Here is a 17,913-nt window from a genome sequence, read left to right as displayed (position 1 = left end):
CCCGGGGGCCCGGCGCGCGGCCCTGCTGACGTCAGCGGGCGGCTCGCGGTGCCGGGTGCGCAGAGCCGCTGGCGCACTCGCGCGCTGCGCTCGCAACCACCCCTTGTCCCCGCCTGGGTTCTGGCGCGCGCGCCCGCTCTCCCTTCATTTTTTTCCCTTCTCTCCCTGCCTCTCTCTCTCTCTTTCCTCCTCGAGCTCCCAGCTAGCCGCGACTCCCTCGCACTCTCCGTCTCTCTCCGGTTGGCTCCACCGAGCAATGCGAGCTCTGGGAGGCAGCGCCGCCGCCCGCTAGAGACCTGCCCCCCGGCCCGGCCCCGTGTCCAGCCCTGCCCAGCGCGCGGGGGTCGGCGACGGCGCTGCGGACGCACCGACGGCGGAGGACCGGCGATGCACATGCACTAGCAGCAACCCCTAACTCACTCCCTCCACACCCCGCGCCGCCGCCGCCGCCGCCGTCGCCTCCTCCTCCTCCTCCTCCTCCTCCGGCAGCAGCGGCAGAAGGACCCACCCTGCCCCCACCCCACCCTCCGCCGGCTCCGGCTGCGGCTCCATCCTCGACTATTATTCTATTTATTTTGGGTCGTGCACAAGCCTCAGTGCCTGCAGCCCGCGCCTCCCTGGGCCGCGGCCGCCTCCTCCTTCGGCTCCGGAACCCCAGACCCCAACCACCCGCGTCTCGATACCCCCAGACCCCTGCCAGCTGCCGCTAGTCTCCGTTGCTGGAATTTGTTAGCGGCGGTCTTTTGTGGGGAGTTCTGGTCTCCCGACATTTTTGTTTTCAGCCAAGGGGAGGATTTTTCCCCCTTTGAGCCAGGCTCTGCTCTCCGGGGGGGTGGGGGGCGCGCCGAGCCGGGGAGCCGTGCCAGCCGAGTCGTGCGGGCTGTGGCAGGGAAGGGGCCACCATGGGATGTACTCTGAGTGCAGAAGAGAGAGCCGCCCTCGAGCGGAGCAAGGCGATTGAGAAAAACCTCAAAGAGGATGGCATCAGCGCCGCCAAAGACGTGAAATTACTCCTGCTGGGTAAGGACCACAACTGTCATCCCCATCCCCCGACCCCGGCCACTCCGCACTTCCCTTAGCCACCTCCCCCACCCTACCCGCGCCCGGGGAGACCTGGTCCCCGAATTGGCACCACTGTGTGCCCGGGGTCGCCCACCCGCAGCGTACCTTACCCCTACTCCCCCTGTACCCCTAAGCTGACACTCACCAGTTTTTCCCCCATGTCTGTGTCCCAACAGGGGCTGGAGAATCAGGAAAAAGCACCATTGTGAAGCAAATGAAGTAAGTCCCTGTGGCATTGGGATTTGTACTTTTATTAAGAATAATTTTAAAAATCATTTTCATTACCTCGCTCATTCCACATTGCTTTCCAGGCCTGGTTTTTAATTCGTGCACACACACACACACACACACCTCGATTTAGCTCGCCTCCCCAACAACCTACGTTGGTCTGGGTCCTCCACCCCAACTCCGGGGTGGGTGGGTTTTTTGTTTGTGGTTTTTTTTGGGTGGGGGGGAAGCGCCTGTAGTTGTATGAATGACAGTGTCCGCCATATTGATCAGAACATCACACTATTGGCATGATTATGATCATTACTTCTGCTCGTGGGGTGTTTCCTGTGCCTCTCTGCCTCCATTTCAGCCTCTGTCTCTGTCTCATTCTGTCTCTGTCTTTCTCCTCCTCCCGTCTCCCTCTCATCCATAATTTCACTTTCCCCTGCTCTCCTCCTGAGGCACTGATTTTGAACTTGGCTAAAACATGGAGGGGACCCAGCCCTAGACTGAGGTGCAGGATCAAGTGTCTGCTGTTCCTGGATTTGGTGCTGAATTGGAGGCTGTGGTTTCTGCCTCTTCCCCTCCACCCTCAAGGTTTGGGGGGGGGGGAGAGTCAGGGGAGGGGGCGTCTGTTGGGGGAAGGGAGTGAGTTTCTAAGCAGATGTGACTGGCACAGCTGTATCCAAGGCAGAGGTGGAAACGGGACGCTGGTGTGAGTCTTAATGCCCGCCTCATTGCTGCCCCCGGCCCCTCTCCACCCCCACCCTCCTAGCGTTTGCTGTCCAGACACCGTCAGTTTTCCATCACTTTGTGGCCTTTATCATTGTGTTTATTTACACTCTGCATAGGCCGTGTTCCACGTAATCTACCCACAATGCGGATTTCAGGCCCCACTTGCCGCCGCCCCCTTTTGCTTAGATATCAGTTTCCCCTCCTAATTAACTGGAGGTGGATTTGAGTGATGGTTGAAAATTAAAACAAAATGGGATATTGCTTCTCTTCCACACTTTCTCAATAAGGAGCCTCGCCCCTCCTTCCCACTTTCAGGCTGGCTTCTTGCCCACTCCACTTGGCAGTTCCTGGTGAGCCCTTGGGCAGCTTTGCTTGGGGAGGGGGTGGCCCGGGGGAAGGGGTGCGCGCCCTCGGGGCCTCCTGGCCCGGCTGCTTCCGTTGGCCTGTCAGTTCAGGACGAAGGAGTTCGTTAAGACCGTTTAGCGAGGATTCCACGTCTCTTTGCTGTGACACCTTCGTGCACACACGGCTCCTAATTAAGGGTTGCTGTGCAGTAAACAAAAATGATTATATTTCAACTTGACAGAATAGCCGAAGTAATTGCATCCCGCAGGAAAACAATGGAAAATAAAAACCCCTTTCGTGGGAAGGTGGGTGGGAGACGAAGCATGCTTGCGGTTTAAGAAGAACCAAGATGCAAAAAAATCTTGCATGTGTAACAGGCATGACAAGCGGGTTCTAGGCGGCGCCATGATGGTAGGGAGTAGCGACTCGGAGACAGTCTCCCCCATCTGCTTGACATGCTCTTATTTATGTTCGAGAGCTCCCTGGGGCTTTCTTCGCAGAGGCCCCCTCGGCTCGCCGCACCCCTCTGAGCCACGGGTAATTTGCCCTCGGGCTTCTCTGGAGCTTGTGCAACCCAAATGGATAGGGAGGCGGAGCCTGGGGAATTGCTGTTTGCAACAAGGTGCATGTTGCATCTGCCTGGAGCCCTTGCAGGTCGGTAAATGCAAGCAGCCCTACCCCCATCTCCCGAGGGGAACGTTTCAAAACTTCAGAGGTCTGTAAATCTGCAGTGGCAGGCTCAGAGCCCGGTGGAAGCCCAGCCACCGGGGGCTGGGTGAGGTTTCAGGCGTTGCGAGTGGTGGACAGCGCCCAGCCGAGGCCGGAAAAGTCGATGGAGCTCAGCTCGGCTCGGCTCGCCGCGGGCTGGGCGCGGGACTCGGAGGGACTCGTCAGTGTTCGGAGCCGAGTCGGGGCCCTGACGGAGAGAACCGAGCCTCTTCGGAGGGGGCCGAAGGCATTCGGCAACGCTCCGTGGCAGGGAGAGGAAGGAAGCGGGGCGGGGGGGTGGTGGTATGCTAGAGTCTGCAAATTAACTTTGCATCCGCGAAAGCAACACGTTACCTGCTTTCCCTGAACATGCTCCATAAATCAGGTTGATTTAATAAGAAGTTTAAAAATATATACTAAGCCCCACAAAGGATAATGCTATCTACCTCGGCTTTTCATTCAAAAAGAGCTGAGCTCTCCCATGAGATACGTGTGCCATTTTAGAATGAAAATCCCTAATTATGTACTGGGACAAGAAATCTTAAGGCTGTATGTAGACTTTCCCGGGAAAGTCCTATGTGTCTCGTATTGCTACATATTTGGGTACACTAAGGAGGGAAAAAACGAAGCATTTGAAGTTTAAAATGATTAAGTCAGAAATCAAGGCATTTCTTCGCCCTGCATTTCCCCCCTTCCTCACTCCCACAGAAACGTGCGATGACACCTTTTTGGAGAAAAACTGAGATTTTGGAAGTAAAACAATGAATACTTAAAAAAAACAAAACTCATTACATTGGCCGTCTTTGGGAAATAGGATATAGGTTTGATCAAAAAGTCAGTCAGAAAGGTTTCTGGACCAGGTACATTTTGTTCCAAGAGACCGGAGTGAGGATACTGGACCCTGTCCTCCCAAACCGTTCATGAATGGCAGCTTTTCCTGTGAGCCCTCCAGCTTGGCTAGAGGTAAGTCATATCAAGGCCTTGTGCCAAGCTGGATGCAGGACTTGTTTTATTAACCACAAAATGTGGGATTGATGTCACTGTATCCTAGTGACAAATTCTTTTGAATCCTCGCTTGCAGAAATGGTTTTTGCGATCCCGGCTTGACTGAGAGTCACTGAGTCAGGAGAACCGTGTGGAGGGTGGGGCCAATCTAGGCGGAACTTACAGAAAGCAATTCCCGACTTCCCAGTGCTCTACAAGTAGTGACCAGCCTATCAGGCCATAAATATGAGGTAATTAGGATGTTGTTTTATTTCACCTAGGCAGATGAAATTAGACAATTAGAGTCCTCCTTGGGTTATGCCCTGTGGGAACCAAATGATTTCCTACTAGGGGCTGTGGTTTTGATGGCCCAGGATGTTGGATTGAGAGGAAGAATATTGGTATTCAAACATCTCTGGGCCTGTTTTATTCAGCATTTCCAGAAGAGCAAGGAGCCATTCCATCCATGTTGTTCTCATCCATGTTGTGTGCCAGTTAGAAGAAGAAATGGGCTTCCATATATGCCCATAGTAACTGCAGTTATATGATAAAGGAATGGCTGTCAGATGCACATCAGCCTAAGAACATTGCAGAGAGACTGACCTTTAAAATTCTTCTTATGGTTGCATGTTGTAAGGGGAAACTTGCATCCATTTAAGAGATGCTACATATTAGATTGTCATTTTAAAAGTCTGATTCTCAATACTTTATTAAAAATTTCATTTGAACATAGCTTTCTTGGTTTGTTTTCCTTTGTGTATGTAATTGGGAGAGCTGTGTGTCAGACGATCCAAAACGTTTTAGTACGAATAATGATAATTGAGACAGCACAAATATAATTGTAAACGTACCATGAACAGTCAGTGACTCTTTTTTTTTTTTTGCATTTTAAATAATTTTAATTGATGGGGGGTCGTGACCTCACCTGGGATACAGCCTCATCATCTTTGCAGTCAATCAGTGTGGCTCTTTTAGTTTTGCAGACTACTCAAGACTATAAGGAAATGTCAATTTAATTACCAAAACCTTTACAAAGAAATCTCTTAAAGAATTGTATTTTATAAAGTATAGAATCAGCAGAATATCACATTAAGTGACTTCCCAGTTCTGAATAAATAGTGACACTGCTTGGACCATCTATCTGATGAAAATGTAAGCTGTGAAGCTGCTATGGGCACCACAGTTTGCCTTTATCTGAGGTGTTGAGTTTTCTGTGATGTCACATTCAGGCTGTGTCTGGAGCATTAAATGGATTTTTAGGAAGACAGTGAGTTTGAAGGTAGCGGAGAGGTATGGCATGCTAGCTGGTAGGTTTATATAAATGAACACAGTAAAATGGAACACTTTGTATGTGCATTCATTCCCAAGGTACCTACCTGCTCAGTGCCATGTTAAAGCAAATGTAATGATTTTCCTAATGAAGATATTATTGCTCATACAAATATCCCAACCCTTAGAATGGGATATAACTCCCAATGCAGACCCTACCCTGTCAGGAAAGGCAGTCTTAACAGGTCACTTGCTACCAAAAAGTTGGTGGTTTTCTCTTCCCAGCTGACCCTGACCTTGTAATTAGGGTATCTACAGTTTGGTTTGGGTTCAGGGAAAGCATGCCTTCATTCAGCACTGTTTAGTGCTTACTAAGTGGCAGGGACTAGAGGAAGCGAATGGCAACTGCTAGCTATTACTCTGGGAAAGTGCAGTCATCTAAAAGGGTGTTTCCCACACATGCCCAAAGGGTCCCAGGTCGAGGCAGCAGTCCACTGAGAGCTACTCTCCTGCATTTGTGGACTTATTATTTCTGCTGTCATCCTGCTGGCTGCTTTGCCTCCCTCCCTGCCACCTGTCTCCATGTTTATGCAAATGGATGCAACTTACTCCCTCTGGAGACCGCAGTGAGCTTGAACAGAATATCAGATCAAGTAGTAGATGAGTTCTCCTTTGCTGATGGATGGTGCCCTCTCCCTCCTTACTGCTCACTGAGCTGTAAATACCAGCAGACCTTCTGCCAGAACAGTGGCAAACATCCGCCTGATCTCCTCTGGAATCAGCTGTGGAATTATTGAACCTCAGTTACTTGTTGGATTCTGAAATGGAACCTGTCTACTTGTTGAAAGGATTGTTGAAGGTTTGATTAAATGGGTAAAGCTCCATGAGGGACTGACATGGCTCCAAAGGAATCCAGAAGATTGGCTGTTCTGTATGTGTCTGGTTTAGATTTACTATGCCCAGAGTCCTGTCTTGTTTCTTCTAGCACTTGGAACGCCCCAGATTATATTGTGTTTCTTAGCATGCCACATCTGCTGAAGATAGGACAAGATCCATCATGTTTTTCAGCTGGTCACAGTACCCTATCTTTTTTTTTTTTTTTAAATAATATTTTATTGTGTTTTTGGTGAAAGTTTACACAGCAAATTAGGTTGCCATTTAACAATTTCTATGCATGTTGTTCAGTGACATTGGTTACATATTTTACAATGTGTCAACATTTTCATTATTTCCATTCTCGTTCTGTTTCCATTAGTCTAGCTTCCCTTTACCCCTTTACCTTCTCATCTTTGCTTTAGGGTAAATGTTGACCGTTTGGTCTCATATGGTTAATTTTTACCCTATCTCTCTTAACACTGGATATTTAATATGAGTAGAATAAAAAGAACCCATTGCCATCAAGTCGATTCCAACTCATAGCAACCGTATAGGACAGAGTAGAACTGCCCCATAGGGCTTCCAAGGAGTGCCTGGTGGATTCGAACTGCCCACCTTTTGGTTAGCAGCTGAGCTCTTAACTACTGCACCACCAGGGCCCCATGAGTAGAATAAGGTCCTACTTTTCTGACATGTGCTTAGCTCATCTGAATGCAGAGACTTGGTTCCCCGTCTCCCGAGGTCTTTTCATTCTCTCATTTCTTTTGAAGCCAGACCATTATCTGAAAGACAATGGACAAGCTGGGAGGACATGATTCCAAACTGAAAAAAACATTTTGGAAAGCATTTCTCCAAAAAATCTATGAGAAGGGCACTTCACCTCACCTTCTCATTGATTGCATCATTGGAAAGCTTGAAGGTGCTCAAATGAGCTCCATTCTAAGAATTTGTTCAAATTTGTATCACATTATCTTATTTCATCCCTCCCATCCTTGTGCAATACTGATAGAAACGGAACCATCCAGCAAATTAGTGATTAGGATAAGGCAGAAGGGGTGGAAGGACCAGGTAGTTTATTATTTAGACAAGAGTTTAGTGTGCTTCTCTAAAACTGAGAGGTGATTAAGAGCATGGACTCTGCAACCAGGCTGCCTGGGTTCAAATCTTGGTTCTCCCACTAACTAATAGAGCCCTGGTGTTGCAGTGGTTAAGAGCTTGGCTGCTAACCAAAAGGTCGGCAGTTTGAATACACCAACTGCTCTTTGGAAACCCTACGGGGCAGTTCTGCTCTGTCCTGTATGATCGCTATAAGTCGAAATCCACTCGATGGCAGTGGGTTACCACTAACTATGCGGCCTTAAACAAGTTACTTAACTTTTCGTGCCTCAGTTTCCTTGCCTATAAAATGGGGTTGGTAATAAAAATAACTACCTTATCATGAGGGCTAAGGGAGTTAATATATGAAATGCACTCATAACCGTATCTGGAATATGGAAAGTGTTGTACAAATGATGGCTCTAGTTTTCATTCCTTTGATTGACTAGTGGGTGTCACCTTCTCATATGAAGCTCGCTTCTCAAGTATGTGGGACTTAGCTGCGCTGAGAGTCAGAAGGGGGGCGCTGTGGTTCATGCTGATGGCTTCTTCCCCTCGCCTGCTCTCCAGCACCAGTTATATAACAACCTGTGTTGTCATAACTGATGTGACATTTTTAATGGTGCAGCTGCTTCAGCCCAAGAGGCTTCAGTGATATTATACGGAGTGGGAAAGAGCACTGGACCAAGAATGAAGACAAGTGGCTTCTACCTCTCTCCTGCGGGTGGGTGGGGGGGTCTCTCTTAGGGGCTTAGTTTCCTGAAAGAGTTGGGCCAAGGATACTCCAAGCTCCTTTCTTGTTCTAAATGGTCTATGAAATTGGGAATTTTATTTGTTTTCAGGGACTTGATGTCACTGATGCCATCAGTTATGGTCCCATCCCTCGGGGAGTAGGGGGACCCATGAAAGTTCTTTTAAGGCAAAGATAATCCCAGAATAGCAGCTTCAACCGCAAACTTTTTCAGCCAGGAAAGTCATAGTTCTAAGAGGCATTTTGAGAAAACCACTTCTAAACCAAACTTTTCATGCAGATGTAGTTCTCAAACCAAAGAGAAGAATCTGAAATTGTCCCTTAGGATGTTTTGGGTAGGAGACCCAGGAACATATTAGAGAAGTGGTTTATCTCTGGCTTCCAGGATGCTCAGAAATGGAAGTGTCCCTGCCTTCCACCAGTGATGGCCACATGTGAAGGAACTTGCCTTGGTTAAGGTGCTAGGATCCAGGGAGTTGGGAGATTTGCAGACTAGTAAAAGCAACGATCAGGAGGACTGTGTTTTAATTTTGACTCGTTCTCTAATTTGTTTTGAAGCAGGTAATTTAGCCTCTGTGGGCCTCAGTTTGTTCATCTCTTAATTGGGATATAGGTTTTTATCTATAGGCTCAGGCCTCTTTCAAGTTTCCAGTTCTAATGCTGAGAAACCTAGAAATGCAGTGGGGATAGTGGGAGTATTTACCACCCACAGCTTTTATCTGCTGAGCCATCTTTAGTTCTAATTTTCTTTACAGAGAAGAGGAAAAACATTGTGCTTTTCATAGCACCAAAAAATTAAAGTAAAATAAAATCCTGCAAGAGTAATAGTCAATACCCTGAATTTGTCCCCGTATTCACTTGATTTCCCAGTCATCTCTAGAAGCAAAGATAATGGAGAAAAGAGGAAAGGGGAAGATAAGAATAGACTCCTTGGCCAAGGATTTACCCTGAATTCTCTGCCTATGTCTTAGCCAACAGAAAGGTTTTCTGTGGAAAATTGTTACTTGAACGGACAGCATTCCCCTGCTTTAAAATTGACCCTGGGTCACCTACCCCCAGGGTCTCAGAGCACTAATGCTTATTATACATTGTAAATTAATTAGACGTTTACATGTCTGTCTCCTTTGTTAGTCCCCACAGAGCTCCTGAAAGCAAGGATGGTGACTTATTTTTACTCATAATACAGCACTCAGGCCAATGCCTGGCACAAAGGAGATACTAGATAAATGTCAGTTGAAGGAAAGAGAGAAAGAAATGAGGTGCATAAGGAATGCAAACTCATTTCCACATAACCAGGATAGTAATACTGAAAGCCTTTGGCAACCATGGGACGTACTCAGCATTTTCCATCCATTATCTTCTTCATTTGTTTTTTCATATCACCCTATGAGGAAGTACAGTCACCAACTCCATCTTACAGGTGAAGAAGTGAGGCTCAGAGAAGTTAGGTGGATTATTCAAGGTCACACAGCTTATTAAGTGACAGATGTATATTCAGACCATGATTTGTCTAATTCCAAAACCTATGCCCTTTCCATTGTAACCCAGAACAGTTCTTACTAGACCACCACCAGTGTGGGCAATGGAGAGATGGCAGTCTGGGCTCAGTGCGCATCAGCAAATGGGATGGTACCAGTCTTGGCTGAGGTCAGGGACTGACAGAATGGCCAGTTTGTGACAGGTGCTGGGATCCTTCTGGAGGTGGAGATGGTGCTCATCATCATGTATCACATTGATTTGGACACTAGAGTGTTCTCCAGCCACCATCTAGACAGTTCCTGAAATCATTTTCCATTCCTGCCTCAGAAGTGTGGGCCGTTTGCAGGTGACAGCAGAGAGAAGTTGCCACTGAAGGTTCTGGCTTTGGTGGAGGCAGGTGGCTTAGAGAAGACTGGGGAAAGACAGAAGAGTAGGTGATCCACCCAACTATCCATCTATTGTCCATAAACGTGTAGTGAATGCCTACTGTGTGCTAAGCATATATATGATACCATGGAGGGAGAGAGGAAGGTCTCAGTCTCTGCCACTGAGGAACTCACAGTCTAAAGGGAGCTACATGAAAAAGTCTCTTATATTTCAGGGGAGAGAGTGCCACAATGCCTGTAGGCACAGAATGCTGTGATAGAACAGAAGAGGGCACCAACTACAGGCAGGAAGCCCAGGGAGGTTTACCAAGAGAAAATGGCATCTGGGTTGAGTCTTGAGAAAACGTTATAGCTAGCCAGGTGGAAAAAGGGAATGCCAGGCAGAGAGACTAGCATGTGCAAAGGCACTGATGTATGTCACCGCATGGAACATGCTGGGGATGTAATTTGGTTTGACTAGAGCAAGTCATGTAAGAAGAGTGTCAAGAAATGAGGGATGAAAGATGAGAGGGAGGCCAGATATTGAAGGGCCTTGTCTATTGTGCTAAGATTTTGGATTTTTTTCTAAAGATAATGAAATGCCACCAGAAGGTTTTAAGGAAATGGGTGGCAGGATCAGTTTGCACTTTAGAAAGATCACCTACAAGCACTGGAGGGAGTTGGGTCTAGAGGTTGGGAGACCAGATAGAAAATTACTTCTGTGATCCAGGTGGGAAATAATTAAGAACGAAATTAAAGCCATGGTCTTCGGGGTGGAAAAGGGGGACAGATGCAAGAGAGATTTAGGTAGTGGAATAATTAAACTTATTTGATGATCAATTGGAAGGGCATGGAGGAGGAGCTAAATTTTAGGTATATAGCCAAGAATGAGTCCAGAATTCCTGGTTTTGACCACTGGTGGGAGAATGCAGGAGGAGGAGGGAAGACTTGGGGAGAAAGATGATGACTTAATGTGGTGACATTGAGTTTGAGATTCTTGTGGATCATCGAAGTGGAGACCTTGGGAAACAGTTGGATATGTGGGTTAGGAGGTAGGGAGGCACCTAGGGAAAGAGTAAATTTGGAATTCTGTGGTGCTTGTGAGCAGTGAGAGCTATAGCTGTAGGTAATTAGCCTCACCAGGCTGAGTGAGAAGGGGAGAGAAGGTGGAGGATACATCTCCCACCACACACACAGCCCAGCTCCAGGAAAGGGGAATAACTTAGGAAGAGGAATCTGCGAGGGAAACTGAGGACGAGTGATTTGAGAGATGGAAAAGAAAAACCAAGGCAGAGCAGAATCATGAAAGCCAAGGAAGGAAAAGAATTTCAAAAAGTTGAGCAAGTGGTTAGCTGAGGCAGATATCACGGGGGTTAAATAGGATGAAGACTGGCAGGTGTCTATTGGACCTGGCCGGTTATTGGTGACCTTGTCGAGCAATTTCAGTGGAGTGGTGAGAGAAGAGCCAGATTGCAGAGGGAGTTAAGTGAGTGGGACTGAGGAAGTTGAGGCTGTGAATGGATATCCCTCTAAAAGAAACCCAGGCTGTGGAATGAAAAGGGAGGTGAGAGGTAGGGAGGGAGGGGGGTGTGGGGTCCAGGGAGGATGTTATTTGTATTGTTCATTTGGCTACCATGGAGGGACTTGGATCCATTGAGAAGCTGTAAAGAAAGAGCCCAGAAGGAGGGAGAAGCTGAAGGTACAGGAAACAGGAAGTGGTTGAAGGAGCAGAGCCCTTCAGAGGATGGACAGAGAGAGAATACAGTGTGTGGAGGGATGGCTTGATCTTGAGATGAACGCACATCTCCTTTTCTGATGCTGATAAACCAAAAAACCAAACCCGTTGCTGTCAAGTTGATTCCAACTCATAGCAACCTTATAAGGACAGAGTAGAACTGCCCCACAAGGTTTCCAAGGAGTGGTTGGTAGATTCGAACTGCTGACCTTTTGGTTACCAGCTGAGCTCTTAACTACTGATGGGAGGGCAGTGAGGATGGGGATCATACAGAGAAATTTGGGGGTGGAATGGTGAGGACAGGAAGCTGAGGGAGCTCCTACCTTAGCATTTCTGTTTCTCGGTGAAGTGGGAGGAATTAAAAAGCAGCTGTGCTCATTTACTAGCATACTAAAGACTGGTAAGCTTTATCCAGTTCAAACCATTCATTTATTCATTTATCTAATACTTACCTAGCACACCTATTATGCGCTAGGCACTGTTCTAGGTGCTTGAAGATTCAGTGGTGAACATGCCAGGTCCCAGGGGAATCAGGCAGTAATTTCCTAAACAAATCATCGGACACAGTAATTGTAGACTGTGAAAAAATTTCTGGAGGCACACCTTTGGGTGTGGCCTTACACCAATTGCTGAGGGGTCCAATTCCTTCTCTCAAGGAGTTGAATCAGTTGGAGGAGACAAGTCAGAGCCCTGAGGGCACGAAAGAGGCAACAGATAAAATTGTATTTGGAGGAGTGTTGCTCAGGATTAAGCTTGGAGGGAGCTAGGTGGAGAAATGGGAGTTCAGTGGACACTCATTGTTTTAATCTGTCTAGCCTCACTCACTCCAGGCAGTCCCAGTGGAGTGCCTGTCCCTGCCCTCTGCCACTGGAAGTTAGAAGTGGGCTGGTGACTCGGGCTTTCCCATTCACAATACCCCATTCTCCTGGCCACAGTGCTTGGTCCAGGGATGGGCATGTGACTCAAGCCAGGCCAATCAGAGTCCTTCTCTGGAATTTTATAGTCATCGTGAGAAAGAAGTTGCTCCTTACTGGGCTGAAATGATAAAAGCCTGGAGCTGTATGTGACCATGTTTCCTCACCCCCATTCCACTCTGCAAGGAGAAAGCTTGCTTATTATGGGAGAGACTGAGGCTTTGAAAGATTGTGTGTGGGGGAGGGGGTGAGTGAGGAAGGGAATGGGGAGAAGAGAGAAATCCAGTAAGACATCTGACAATATTATTGAAGTCTCTGAAACCAACTCTGTGGACCTGACAATTATGTGAGCCAATAAATCCCTTCTTTCACATGAACTAATTTGATCTGGAATTCTGTCCCTTACAGTCAAAATCATCCTGACAAAAAGGGTAAGGCCTTCCATGCAGAAACAGTGTGTGCTAAAGCACAAAAAAAAAAAAAAAAACCAAACCCGTTGCCATCGAGTTGATTCCAACTCAAAGTGACTGTATAAGACAGAGTGGAACTGCCCCATAGGGTTTCCAAGGAGCGACGGGTGGATTTGAATTGCTGACCTTTTGGTTAGCAGCTGAGCTCCTAACCACAATGCCACCAGGGCTCCAAAGCACAAAAGCAGGACTCATACATACTGTTTAGGGGGTAGTGGGCAATCTCCTGTGACTGAGGAATTGGGGGTTCATGGGAATATGAGAAGTGATTGGAAAGGAAAATGGGCTAGGTTGTGGGGTCTCCTCATCCTTTGCTAACGTGTATATACTTTAATTTGAATATAGTAGGGTACCAAGTCAGGAGAACTTGAAGAAGGGAGTCCCAAGAGGAGGCTTAGGAGTAGAGAGAGATTTTTGTAGTCTGAACTAGAGAAGGAAACTCTTAAATGAGGAGTTGGATGAGGGAGAAATTTTGGAGGCATAAAACATGAGACTTCATGTATAGTCGAATGTGGGGAGAAGGGAGTAGAGAGAAATTTTTGACCTGGTGATAGAGTTTAGTTATGCCCCCAAGTCAGGAAGTGAGGTAGCAAAGGAAAGATGGCAAGTCAAACAACAGGCATGAATTTCAGATCCCTGCAGGATGACTATCTAGAAATGTTCAGCTGCTTGCTTGGAAAGTAGTTCTGATTTTCAAAGAGAGGTCACGCCTGGAACGAGAATTGGGCTCAATTGCATTGTGTGGTAGGGCCATGAGAGTGGAGGAGATGTCCTTGAGGTCAGTATGCAAACAGAAGGGATTCTTGGTCCTGAGGAGGAGCCCATCATCGTGGAGATCAGCAGTGGAACATGCCTTCCATGGAGCAATGGGTAGCTCCACTTGAGCAGTGGGGCTGGAGGACAGAGGAGTAGGAGGAGAACATGTAGAACCCTGTGGAACCTGCCCACATGTGGAAGCTCTGGGTGAGCAGCAGGGTTCTGTTCTGTGGCATTCCTAAGTTAGATAAGGACTGAGAAAAGGCCATCATATTTGGTGACTGAGGCTATTATTGGCCTTTGAAAAAGCAGTTTCAATGAAAGGAAAAAGGATAGAAGCCAAACTCAAGAAAATTTTATGGTAGAAATGTCTGGACTAGGCATCAAGAAAACTAAGTTCTTAGCTCTGTCTCTGTTTGGCTTGGTGGCCCCAGGCAAGTTCTTTAACTTCTCTAGGACTCTAAGCCCTGGTGGTGCAGTGGTTAAGCCCTTGGCTGCTAACTGAAAGATCAGCAGTTCGAACCCACCAGCAGCTCCATGGGAGAAAGATGTGGCAGTCTGCTTCTGTAAAGATATACAGCCTTGGAAACCTTATGGGGCACTTCTACTCTATCCTACAGGGATGCTATGAGTCAGAGCCGACTCAACGGCGGTTTTTGTTTTTAATCCCAGCTTTGTCTCTATTTAGCTTGGTGGCCCCAGGCGAGTTCCTTAACTTCTCCAGGACTTAGTATTTTCACATATAAAATTAGGAAACTGGACTTAATGATCTCTAAGCTTCCGCTCAAGTCTTGAGGTCATAATTTAAATCTTGCTGTCCAACAAAACAGATGTTCTTGGGGCAAAGGAATTCCCTGCCTTCTCCCTTGGCTACCCCCAACTGAGGTAATAAATTATAACAAAATTAAGCTTTCAGAACTCTAGTGCTAATTAGGGAAGAAAACTGGGACGTCAGCTCAGGGAATTGTGGACACCAATCTGTTTTGCATCCACACGTACTGTCCACCGAGAGTGTGAAGCCCTACATGGTAGGAATTTGTCTCATAATACCGTCAGATTTTCCAAGGCTGGAGTCATGCGCTGCTCTTCTGCAGGGAGGGACACTGAAGATGGTTCCAGAGGACAAAGACAAAACAGCCTCTGGGGTCCTCCTCTCTCTGAATCTATGTGAATAGAGGAAGGAAGGCTTGTGAGCCTGAGCTGCCTGTGTGGGTAAGCTCCAGCCAGGGCAAGTGAGCTCCAGCCAGGGCAAGTGAAGAAGAGCTGGAGGGACCCATGACTCAGAAGAGGGACAAGCTCAAGGGCACCAATGGGCAAGGGTAGGAGAGATGCCTGCTCTATGTCCTGTCAGTAAGGGACTTTGGGGAAGGGATAGTAGAATGGCAGTGGGGAGAGACTGGTTCTGTGTTGTGGCCATTCCCTACCATCACCTTTTTTTCCCATGTGCTACATAAGGCCTGTTTCTTCTGTGAATCTTTTCCTTAAAGTTTCAACCATGTGGACTTTGGCATTCCCTAACTTCTTTGGCGCATATTTGTTCATACTACAGATACCAGTGGAAGACCAATCGTGCCGTGCACTTTCTAGTTTCTAGGAATAGATCCCTGAATAAGACAGAAAAGCTTCCTGCCTCAAGGATCTTAGAGTTTTGAAGAAGGGAGATGGACTAAGTAATGAATAAGCAAGGCCATTTCAGAAAGTGATAAGTATTCTAATAGAAGAAATCGGGATTAAATAATGGCAAGTGGTTGGGGGAGGTGAGGGATAAGAAAGCTGTTCAGGGAAGATCTGAGGAAGAGGGAATAGCAGATGCAAAGCCCCTGAGGCAGAAATGAGTAGAAAGAAGGGCAGTGAGCTGGACCATAAGGAAGGAAAAGTGATGAGAAACGGAATCAGAGAGGTGGGTAGGAGTGGATATGCAGGGCCTGGTGGCCATGGAGAGACGTTTGGGTTTCATTCTGAATTGCCATGAGGAGGACATTGGAGAGTCGAAGCACTTGACCTGACTTTGTATTGAAACGATCCTTCTGCATTCTGGAAGAGGCAAAACTATAGGGACAGAAATCACATCATATCACTGGTTGCCAGGGGTGGGGGAGGGGAGAGATTGACTACAAAGGGGCACAGAGGACTGTTTTTCGGTTGATGGAAATGTTCTATATCTTGACTGTGGTGGTGGTTACGTGACTGTATGTGTCATCAAAACTCATCAAACTATATTCCTAAAAAAAGATGAATACTGTAAGTAAATTGTACTTCCATAAACCTGGCTTATAAACTATACATTTTTTTAATTAAAAAAAAAATTACAGTAAGCCTTAACAAAATCCCTCTGGCTGCTGTATGGAGGATGATGACAGAAGCAAGCATGGAAGCAGGGGGACCATGGCATAGTCCAGGCAGTACATCCGCTCACTCCTTTTCTTACAGTGTAGCCTGGATTATATGCCGTTCCTGGTGGCTTCCTTAGTTTATTGTTGTATACTCCTCATTTTCCTGTTTACGTAGCTTTCCTTCACAACCAGTTTGTAAGCTCAATGTGGGTAGGAACCATCTGCTTCTTTTGTGTGGGCCCATGGTAGGTGCTTATATTATTTTCCTTATATTTGGATGGTGCTTTAAAGTTTACAAGCCGCTTCTACATCTATTATGTCCTCTGAGCCTTACGACAGTCTGTCAGGCTGCACAAACATTATTGTGTCCCCATTATATAGATGGACAGGTGAAAGAAGCCAGTGCAGCGCTATCAGGGAAGCATGAGCTTTGGAGATCTTGGCTTTGCCGTTTGTTGGCTAGCAGTGTGATTTCGGGAAAATTATTCAATCTCCCTGAACTTCAGTTTCCTAATCATTAGAAAGAGAAAAAAAAAAAAAAAAAACCACATTGCAGGTACATTGTGAGGATTAAATGAGGCAACACAGCTAAAAGCATTTAGCATTTAGTTGAAATTCACTACATGGTAGCTGTTTGTGTCATTTTTACTATCAGAGAAGAAATTTAAGTGATTTATTTAAGGTGATGTGGCCAGGACAGAGCCCAGTTTTTCTGACTCCACATATGGCTGTCCTTCCATCCTACCACTCAGTAATTCTTACTAGTTATCAATTGATTCGTACAGGGCTAACTACTTTTTTTTTGTTTTTTAACCAACTCAGATCCATTAATACAGCCTTTGATTAATTCAGCAAATATTTATGGAGCACCCACCGTGTGCTCAGCACTGTGTAAACACAGGATATAATGGTGAACCAAAACAGGTTCTGTCTCTTCCCCCAGGGGCGAATAAGCCCTTATAGTTAGTATTACAGCCAGATAAGAGCTGCTATGAGATAGTTGGAGGATGCTGAGGGGTCATCTAGCTTGGTTTGAGGGTCTGGGAAGACTTCTTGGAGGAGGTAACATTTAAACTGTCTTTTCTAAAAAGACATTTTCGTTGTGTCATAGATCAATATACATACAAACTATGCATTGATCTAATATATTTAACAAATGTTTTTTAAAAAGCAATCACTTATGTAACCATAATTAGGTTAAAAAAAAAAAACTAGAACATTGCTAATACTCAAGAAACCCAAAAAAACGCCGTTGCTGTCAAGTCAATTCCGACTCAGAGTGACCCTATAGTAATATGAGTAATACTCAAGAAGGTCCCTAAATATCCCTTCTTAATCACAGCCCCTTCTTTACCCCCCATTACCTCACCTTTATGATAAAAAAAAAATTGCCCCTATCTTGTTTCCTTGCTTTGCTGTAGATTTTACCACCTAGGTATGCATGTCCCTAATGATATAGTTTTGCCTAATTTTGATATAATTGGAATAATACCATATATATTATCTTGCCTCTTTCCTTCAACATTGTTTGTAATATTCATCCAAGTTGTTGTATGTAGCTGTAGTTTGTTCATTTACATTGCTATATTCTAGTGTACATTTTATGAATATAAATTTTCTATGTATAGAATATTTGTGAATATTCATGAATATGCTGTATATTATTCGCCTCATTGCAACAGTAATCATTATTATATACTAGCTATGACTATACTGCAATATATTTATCCATTCTACTGTTGATATGCCTTTGGGTTATTTTGAGTGTTGGGTAATTATGAAGAATGCTGCTATGAATACATATATGAGTACATATGTGAATACAT

General features: G+C 46.1%; 1 protein-coding gene across 3 annotated transcripts in view; it reads left to right on the top strand.

The window, feature by feature from the left end:
- The first annotated feature begins 75 nt into the window (after positions 1 to 75).
- The window catches only part of GNAO1 (G protein subunit alpha o1), a 179,071-nt gene continuing 161,233 nt past the window's right edge, over positions 76 to 17,913 (top strand). For 2 of the 3 annotated variants that reach the window (XM_023726891.1, XM_004371573.2), the window contains exons 1-2: positions 903 to 1,020; positions 1,239 to 1,281. In XM_023726891.1, the coding sequence (XP_023582659.1) occupies positions 903 to 1,020; positions 1,239 to 1,281 (161 nt within the window). Of the gene's footprint in view, positions 1,021 to 1,238; positions 1,282 to 17,913 lie in introns of all 3 variants that reach the window. The other variant, XM_004371574.1, reaches the window with a different exon arrangement.

The sequence above is a fragment of the Trichechus manatus genome, unplaced genomic scaffold (genome assembly GCF_000243295.1).
Source record: "Trichechus manatus latirostris isolate Lorelei unplaced genomic scaffold, TriManLat1.0 scaffold00014, whole genome shotgun sequence".
NCBI lineage: Eukaryota > Metazoa > Chordata > Mammalia > Sirenia > Trichechidae > Trichechus > Trichechus manatus.
Note: the sequence above shows the minus strand (reverse complement) of the source record. Positions and strands in the feature narration are given on the sequence as shown.